Source organism: Urtica dioica, chromosome 1 (genome assembly GCF_054948205.1).
Source record: "Urtica dioica subsp. dioica isolate 48M chromosome 1, U.dioica_male_clone48M_v1_H2, whole genome shotgun sequence".
NCBI lineage: Eukaryota > Viridiplantae > Streptophyta > Magnoliopsida > Rosales > Urticaceae > Urtica > Urtica dioica.
In genome coordinates this window covers 46,153,857-46,163,400 of record NC_142756.1, presented here as the reverse complement: position 1 = coordinate 46,163,400, position 9,544 = coordinate 46,153,857, and the positions used below count along the sequence as shown (strand labels likewise).

Sequence of the window (9,544 nt, the reverse complement as noted above, 5' to 3'; positions counted from 1 at the left end):
GGAGAGGTAAACAGGGGCACCCCCCCTGTTTCCCCTTTGTAGTTCACGTGTTCTCTACTCCTTTTTGGGTACTCTGACGAACTCGATGGACATCCACAGCTAAGGGACGACTCGGGACACCGGGTCCGACACGCTCGAGTCAAGACGAGACCACTTGGTCCGGCCTTGGGTCTCACCGTCTTTGGCTCCTAAATAGTTGTCCGAAAAACTGCGACAACATAGTCTACTTTTGTTTTGTATATATTTAAATATGGTTCTACTTTAAGGGTATTTTGGTCTAATAATAAATAAAAGTGACTTGTAACACGTTTTTTTTGTGGTGACATAGATGCAATTTTATTAATAAGGAGTGAATTTGGTGCAAATATCTCTAGAGCAATCCTCGGTAAAGAGTATCTGGCCCACACGATTGTCGTATATGTTGAGCGAAGCTCAATATCGAGCCCAAGCCCAAGGCCGGACGAGCCTTCAACTAGGTCCATGTTATCTTTTTAATGTCCCTACTTTCAAGAAGGAAGTATGACTGGGCCATAAAAAAGATCTAATATGGCTCAGCGAAAACAGCATCGTATCTGTGACGATAAAGTTCCACAACATCCTGTCACCAAATCCCGAGCGCCTTTCAAACACCTGCTTCTAATCTCACCTTGTTCGTGTCCTTTAAGCCGGTGTGTGTACATATTTATGTTTTATCTTTCTATCTGAGTTTTCGATACAATCCCTAGTTCGTACGCATTCTTCGTACGCTGAAGAATCTTTAGTGAAAGTCAAACCTCAAAGATTATACCGTTTGGGAATTTTGAAGCTTGAAAAGGTAATTGCTTTTCTTCTCTCTGTCTCTCTCTATCCATGTTTTGTATTGATGCAAGTAAGTACTCTGCGATGTCTTATCATATTGGAGTGCATGTATGTTCGTTCATTCCTCGTACTACATTCGATGTTTGTCTGTTTTGTTTCTCTTTCCCTGACTATTGGATATTCTATTACCCATTAATGAAACTGCTGAAATTTCTGCATATATAATTCCGTTATACTCTCTGTGAGTTATTCCCATTCCCTTTTCCCGGTTCAAATTTGAGTTCGATTGTTTCATTGAGGTAAAGATTTTGATTTTTTATGCGACAGACATTTTCGCAGTGTAGAAATGTTGGTTTCAGACACATTGGTTTGTTATGTTCTTGATTTAGAGAACAAATAAATTGGACGCAATTTTTTTTATTTAATTTTTGTGTGTGTGTGTGTGTGTGTGATTTATTGGTGGCTTGTCTTAAGTTCTGATTTGAGTACTGATTTGTCCTAAACTGTAGGTCTAATAGAGACAAACGGAATGATTAAGAGTGCCTTAACGTGCATGGACATTAGCCTTGTTAAGTTGAACAGTTTGAAACATTCGACAGAGAACAAACATAGTCTCGCCAAGCCGCCCATTATGACCAAGACCGACTTTCAAGCCAACGTCTTAAAACCAAACTCGGCAAACCAACCCTCGTTCATCACCTCTCTCGAAATGGATGCGAAGAAGAGGGCCGAGAACCAGCCCGGGCAACTCACTTTCGTGACCCACAAGAAAAAGAGGCACAGAAATAGGAACAGGAAGAGGAACACGACCGGGGTTCGTGATCTGACGACTGAGGCCGACGATATACCGTCGATCGACAGCCTGGCGAGCATGGTTTCGAACCTGAGCCTATGTGACGAGAGAAGCTACACCGGGATGTCTCGTGCCTCGTTCTCCAGATTGCCCTATGTCCGTCCGAGGAAAAAGCTTCTTGTTCTCGACATCAATGGCTTGTTGGCGGACATAGTTTCGCCTCCTCCAAAGGAGCACAAAGCGGACACGAAGATCTCCAGACGCGCTGGTCAGAGTTTGTTTCTTTGTTTTCTCGTTTCCGATTAGAAAAAAAAAAAAAAGCTGAAAGACAGTTTCTTTAACCGCTTAACTGTTTTTGGAATTTCAGTCTTCAGGAGACCCGAGTGTCGAGACTTCCTAAACTTCTGCTTCGAGCGATTTGAAGTGGGAGTTTGGTCTTCGAGATCAGAGTAAACCCTTTTGGAAAATCCCCTTTGTATCTTCTTTTGTAGTCGAGCCGAATCTTGATCCTCTTTCTCTTTTGGTGTCTCCCTTCTCTTCAATTATTTTATGTAAACATGTCATGTCACAATTTAATTGGGAGACACAAAAAAGCGACAGAGGACCTGGATCCGAGTCCTAACTCTTTTGACTTTCGTTTCATGATAATAATGTTTTTGAAGGAAAATCGCGTCGAAGGTGCTTGATTATTTAATGGGGGATATGAAGCACAAGCTACTCTTTTGTTGGGTATGGAAATGAGTCCGAATTTTTTCGCCGTTCTGATTCTATGTTCACATCGATTCGAATTCCCATGATATTTGTTTTTTTTTTTTTTTTTTTTTTTGTAGGATCTATCACGATGCACCGCAACGGGATACAGGACTCTCGAGAATCGTCACAAGACCCTCGTCTTCAAAGAGCTTAGGAGAATATGGGAAAAACAAGACGACGATCTTCCGTGGCACAGGGGGGAGTATAACGAATCAAACACGTTGCTATTAGACGATTCTCCTTACAAAGCGTTGCTTAATCCGGTAAGGTCCTTCTCTTTGTAACTCGAATACCTAATGTTTAGTTTTTGACCGATTAATTAATTTTATTGTTACCAGGAACATACAGCGGTGTTTCCCCATCCATACAAGTTCGGGGATATCGGGAGCGACAGTTCATTGGGTAAGTGGTTACATGTCGTGTGTCTCCCTTTTAAAACGGGTCTTTTGATTAGATCATTGATAGGCGCTGATGGAGATCTAAGGGTGTACCTCGAAGAGCTTTCCGCGGCCAAGGATGTTCAGAAATTTGTGGAGCAAAATCCGTTTGGTCAAAGGCCTATTTCCGAGAACAGTCCGTCTTGGGACTTTTACCTCAAGGTTATCAGTACTATGTATACATTGCCAAACTCTATTTCATCAGAGTGTCTGGCATCTGAGAAATATAAAAAATTGACTTTTTAAACTTGGTGTATGGGATCAAAGGACTTCGTTTTTTTTGCTGACAAACAAGATAACGTGAAAATAATTATTTTTGGTTGGACGAACACAGGACACATAAGATGGAACATGTTTTAGTAAATATATGACTCAGGAACTGTGTTGTCGTTTATGTGGTTACTTGTGTCGTTTTATTTATTTTGTTTGTTTTTATATTAGTGCTGACGCTGTTTGTAAATGTGCTCTTTGACCGTTTATGATTGTGTACTGCTGTAATTGGCTTTGCTGCCAACTGATAATGCCAATCTTAAAGATTTTTTTTTTATTTTTTTTTTTTTATTTTTTTATTTTTTTTTCGGGGGTCAATGTTTGTATGTGTCGCTTTACGATTTTAACTAGTAATTTTGATCCAGACACAAAACGGTTACGACATGTTTTAAAGCGGATTTGGATATCAATAAATGAGTTGGTTCTTAATGTTGTCAATGGTGCCCACAAGAAGAGTAGTAATCTTTACTTCTGTATATTTGATGTAATAAAGTCTTACGAAGACTCTTGTTTGTAGCCGTTGAATCATTAATAAAAATTGAAACATTCATTCATTCTTCGTTGTCTGTTTGAAGCTTTATGATAATCTTTAGTCTTTAGTCTTTAAACAAACCTAACAACATATGAAGAGACAAATGTAGATTTGCATGAATAAACTCTTCATGGTTTGCGTAAAACAATATATTCGCAATCTAAGGATCAAATGACTATTGATCTCAGTACGATTGTTAAGAGAATCTATGATGTCTTGTTATGGGGCATAGAGAGTTGAAGACTCTATAGTTCTTCTAGATATCTTATGAAGGTACTGAATTGACCAGTGCATTTCTAGAGACATAATAAGAACACACCATTTAACCTCTTATGTCTCGAAGTCACTATGTATGAATTGCATCATGCTTACCTCAATCCTAAAATGAGACATGCCATTTCATAGCTTACGTAGTCTCATGTGAGAAAGTCAGAGTTCTAGATTCACTATGTGATATAGACAAGAGCTATTGATGAAGTACTAAGTTATGAAGACGTCACGAACAACTTTGTGAAGATCTCATATATATGGAATTCATGTACAAGATTGCTGAAATGCAATGTATATCACATCATGCTTTGTTCCTTGAAATGTGAATACATGAACTGGCCAGTGTCTAAATTGAGTCATAACTCTTTTGGATGAATCAATGTGACTTGTTAGCTCCTCGTCAATACATTGTTTCTAACTTATTCACAAGCAACAAAGGAGTTGAGGAAATAACAGCTAGAAGGGTAAAATGGTAATTTTGTAAATCCCGTCTAGCTGATGATATTCATGAAGGGTAAACATAGATAATATTCAGTGGATCCACTCATCACAATTAAGTTGAATTATTGAGTAGAAAACAGATTCATTTGAACCGAGAGATTCTCAGTGTCAACTCTTTAGTGGAGTCAGTTGACATTAAGCTAAACTTGGAAAAGGTTTGTGAACTTTGAGTCAAAGTATGTTAACTCAAGCTTTGTTCATCTGGATCCATGAGGTCACTGTCACAAGTCATATCGAGTAGGATTAGTTAAACTAGAAACTAAGTCAAAACAAGAATTAGACAGTCTAAAGGGTATTTTTGTCTTTTTGGATATAAGATTAAATGAATGTCAATAAATAAGTTTTTTGAAATTGTTATATGATGAGAATGAATTAAACCACACGGCCAAGTTAAAGAATTTGGGTCTTGTGGATTAATTTCATTTCATGGAATTTTACTTGAAAATTCTTAATGGGCTTTTCTTATGTTGTTATGAACAAATGAAGAAACATCCAGAAGCTCCTTCTAGATGCATGCTACTCGTCCAACACAAGGAGAAAGAGTGACTAATTTTGTGCATTAATGTATGAAGATTCTTGCGAAAAGAAAAAGAGGAAACAAATTTCCTCTACATTGAAAGGAGATGGGCGGCAAACACAAGGCAAGAGAGAAGCAAAACAAAAGAGGAAACAAATCCAAGGGCTTCTAGAAGCTCTTCTTGGCCGTGTGACATAAGAGGAAGAGAGGCAATATTTGCTCATGAATATGTGATATTCTATAGAAGAGGAAACTACCTTTTTGAAGGTAATCCTTCTCCTATAAATAGAGCCCTCATTCTCATTGTTTTTCATCCCACAATTTAGAGATTGAGAGCTTCTCTCTCTAGACCTTGTGGCCGCCCACTTCTCTCTCTCTCTCTCTAACTCTTTTCGTTTTGTTTTGGCACCTAGGTCAACATTTGACCTAGCATTTGTTTTAGCTCTTCGACTCTAAGACTTGTTCTTGAGTCGTCGTGTTTAAAAATGCCCACACACTTATTCATTCTTACCTCCAGTGATTTATGTGATAGAAACTTTCGTGGTTACTCGAGTCCCCGAAGAACGAATAAAGACGAGCTGCGTGGGGAGACGAGCGATTCAACCTCCACAAGCTTCTCAACGATCAAGCTTCATAAAGGTTAGTAAACGTGTAATCGGTCTTGAATAGTTTTTAATAATAACATATGCTTGCTCTTTGTCTAGGTTAGTAAAAACGTTTTACTTGTTTAAAGAAATTTTTTATTTTCCGCCGCTTGCTCGAAACGTTAAATCTTTTCTTAACCCTAGATCAATTCCAACACTTACTTTGGTCGAGCATGTTAACACGATCAAATAATAGGTCAAAACGATACGATTATGGTAATACGATTAAAATCCGATTCACACGATTATTAAATGGACCGCACGAATATGATCCAATTAATACGATTACAAGTAATAGCACGATTATGACCCAGTTAAACACAATTAATATTAGGGATATTTCCTACTCTACGACTAAAATTTGGGATTTTTCCTATTTTATTTTATTTTTTTAAAAAAAAAAGTCACAACTAGGACTATCTAAGGAGAGTGAATTATTTTTTTCATAGTCTACCATTATCTAATTTATGTATTTGTTTTTAATTAATATATATAGATATATATAGATATATATATATATATATATATATATATATATATATATATGTGTGTGTGTGTAATGACTATTTTAACCTAACTTTTCCTTTTATATTGAATAAATTATATTTTAATAAAAAAATAAAAGTAAGAGAGGGAAAGAATTAAAGAAATAATTCTAAATTTTGAAAGTCCATAACTCTTGATTCCGAATTCCGTTTTCGAATTTTTTTATCAACGCGAAGCCCTCGGTGAGTGCTTTCATTTAAGACCAGTATTGACCATGTTTTGGTTTAAGATTAAATTTCATGACAACATTGTATCATGTAGAGGTTTGAAAAAAAAATTAGTGTTTCTTTGACAACATGCTCACGAAATTTAATTTTTCTTTGACAAATTAGCCAAGAGTCATTTGATTCTTTGACAAATATTGGTTTACAACGTGGTATCATGTAGAGGTTTGAAAAAAAAAAATTAGTGTTTCTGTTGTCGCTCGTTTTCGGACAACGATTTAGGAGCCCCAAACGGTTCGACCCAAGGCCAGACCAAGTGGTCGCGTTCGGGCTCAAGCGTGTCGGACTTGGTATCCAAAGTCTTCCTTTAGCTGTTGATGATGCCTGTCTCGTCCCAACACCTGAAAAGCGAGAAAGAATGCATGAACTACAAAGGGGAAACAGAGGGGGTACCTCTGTTTACCTCTCCGACGCTCAACATTAGTAGGATTGAGGTGGGTAAAAGAGGTTAGGTGTTTAGAGAGTCGAAGCTTGAGAGAAACGAGTGAGTTATGAGTTCAGCAGCGTTTCGGTACTCAATTTCGGATTACCTGTCTCGAGGGGTCGAGCCTCGTATTTATAGGCGACCAAGGGACGTTTTGAAGGCCCCTTGGCAGAGTGAAGTTGAGCCGGCCATTGGCTGAATGAGATTCACTCGGCCAATGGCCGAATGAAGCGCCTGGGCCGGCGAATGGCCGAGTGAAGTTGGGCCGGCCATTGGTCGGGTGAGTTTCGCTCGGCCGAAGGCTGAGTGAGGCGCCTGGGCCGGCCAATGGCCGAATGAAGTTGGGCCGGCCATTGGTCGGGTGAGTTTCGCTCAGCCAAAGGCCGAGTGAGGCGTCTGGGCCGGCCAATGGCCGAATGAAGTTGGGCCGGCCATTGGCCGAGTGAATTTCGGTCGGCCATTGGCCGAGTGAAGCGTCTGGGCCGGCCAATGGCCGAGTGAAGGGCCCGGGCCAGCCAATGGCCGAGTGAGTTTCGGCTGGCCGTTGGCTGGGCGAGTTTGTCCGGCCGCTCGAATGGCCAAAAGCATCATCGGTTCTCGTCGGGCCTTTCGCCGTCTCGTCGGACCACCTCGTGTTGAACCGGTAAGCCCTTTTTACCATTATTTTATACGTTTTCCGACGTGTTCCTCGTTAAACGCGTTCATGGGGTCCCCTAATCATTTGCCGGCACGTGGGCCCCCTGAGGACATTTTTACCTTCTTTCTTGATATTTCACATGAGACCTTAGAGGATAATAACATATCAATTTTCACCGCCTCCCGTCGATCATTAATTTCTCCCAACTTTGGGCTTGGATTTTTCCGGCCGGGCGACGATGGGCTCGAGCGACATTGATTTCTCCTCCGTGGACGCGTGGTTGACCGGTGAGGACGTCCAACTGGCGGCCGGCGAGGCTATCGCGCCACCTGGACCGGCCAAGCAGACCCCGGGCGACGCAGGGGCGGCGCTGGGCGAGGCGCGCCCCCGGGGACGCACTGCGCGACCGGGACGAGCGTCCCCCGAACGAGGCTAGCGCGGGGAGGGCCCTGCGCGGCCTGGGCGACGGGCGCATGGCCGAGGGAAGCGCCCAGGAGGGCTTTGGCGGGCCGCACGAGACAGACCCGGCTGGGACGTGCGCCGAGGGGGCTGTCTCACTGGGCTCCGACGGTCCTGGAGCGACGCACGCCTATGACGAGGGCTCCCCTAGCGAGGTGAGCCGATGGGGGACGCGCGGGTCTTGGGCGACCTCGGCTGGACAGGTGCCGGCGTGGGAGAGGCCGCGCCCCAGGCGGCGGGGCTCGATTGGCTGCGCGTTGGTGGCGCTGAGGGACTGCGCACGTCAGGCGCGGCCGCGCCAGGCCGGGAGCGCGCCTGGGACGAGACGCCGGCGTCGGACGACGGCGGTCGGGTGGACGCCAGTGTTGGCGATGGGAGGCGAGCGCTGAGAGGCGCCGGCCGAGGGGCGGCGGCTGAGATGCTGCCTGCATAAACCCTAGGGGTTGGCGGGCCTGGGCCGCGCGAGGACAGCCCGCATAGCTATGGGCCGGGCCGCGTTGCAGGGCCGGAGGAGCGCGCCGAGGGAGATGTGCCGGCGCCGGGAGAGGGCGGCCGGGCGAGCGCCGGCGCCGATGGTGGGGCGCGTCGGTCGGGGGGCGCCGGCCGAGAGGTGGCGGCCGGCCGAGGGCTGGAGACCAAGACACAGCCCGTCCAAACGCTAGGGGTTGGCGGGCCGGACCTGCACGAGGACAGCCCGCCCGGGAGTGGGCCAGGCTGCACCATTGGGCCCGTCAGGCCGGGCGTTGGGAGCACTGAGGGGCCGCGCGTGTCAGGAGAGGGCGCGCCTGGCTGGGTGCACGCCGAGGGAGATGCGCCGGCGCCGGGCGAGGGCGGCCGGCCGAGCGCCGGCGCCGATGGTGGGGCGCGCCGGCCGGAGGGCGCCGGCCGAGAGGAGGTGATCGAGTCTCGGCCCACCCAGACCTTAGGGGCTGACGGGCCGGACCTGCGCAGGGGCAACCCATCCGAGCGCGGGCCGGAGGAGCACGCCACCGAGCCGGGGGAGAACGTCATCGGGCCGGGGCAGAGCGCCATCAGGCCGGGGGAAAGAGAAAAGGACCTGGTCGCCTTGAGGGGGCGTGTGAAGGGCTCGGACGGGTCGGGCGGCGCGCGTGCGCGAGGAGGCCTGCCCGATCGATCCCGTCGGCTCGGATGGATGCACCTCGGCTGCTTCGGCTAGCCCCGAAGGCGTGACGAACCCAGAAGGCTCGGGCGAGTCTCCTCTGCCTCGTCCAATGGAGATCGCGACGCGTTCTATGACTGCTCGAGAGGAGGAGCGTGCCTCGTCTTTTCCTATCGGGGAGTCAGCGATCCGAGGCGACTTTGATTGTTCCAGCGTCGACGTCTCGAGCTCCCTTTCGGTGGCCAGCTTTGGGAGCCCGAGGAAGCGATTCAGTATTCCGTCCTGCAAATCCTTGTTGCGGCCGCTGCCCGACGACCTTCCGACTCGCCCGCGGAATAGGTATGCCACCGTTCATGAGGCGAATCTTCGCAGGGACTGCGACTACCCTTTCAGCCCGTGATCCAGGATCTACTCGACTTAATGTTCACGCGTCCCAGATGTCTTCGTCTTTCTATGATGCTCTATCGAGCGAGGAACAGGGCCGTGACGGTTGACAACATCAGGAACCTTGTGTCTGTTTATGACGTCCCCGGGAAGCCGGACTTCTATAAGGTTCAACACCGCAAACGTTTCCCCATACTTACCAAATTGTCCTCCAAGCATCGATATCCTTGGGTGT

At 45.9% G+C, this 9,544-nt stretch overlaps 1 protein-coding gene across 2 annotated transcripts; it reads left to right on the top strand.

Moving 5' to 3' along the window:
* Positions 1-523: 523 nt before the first annotated feature.
* LOC149407968 (putative FCP1 homology domain-containing protein C1271.03c) lies at positions 524-3,325 on the top strand. Of its 2 annotated transcripts, none has more exons than XM_089616147.1 (7): positions 524-814; positions 1,308-1,859; positions 1,959-2,040; positions 2,254-2,320; positions 2,422-2,607; positions 2,693-2,746; positions 2,810-3,325. In XM_089616147.1, the coding sequence occupies exons 2-7, from the start codon at positions 1,328-1,330 to the stop codon at positions 2,825-2,827; spliced, it is 939 nt and encodes a 312-aa protein (XP_089472273.1). In that variant the 5' UTR covers positions 524-814; positions 1,308-1,327; the 3' UTR covers positions 2,828-3,325. The 2 variants fall into 2 exon arrangements, with proteins under 2 accessions (XP_089472273.1, XP_089472272.1); XM_089616146.1 differs by having other exon boundaries at positions 529-814; positions 2,683-2,746.
* The last annotated feature ends 6,219 nt before the right edge of the window (positions 3,326-9,544 follow it).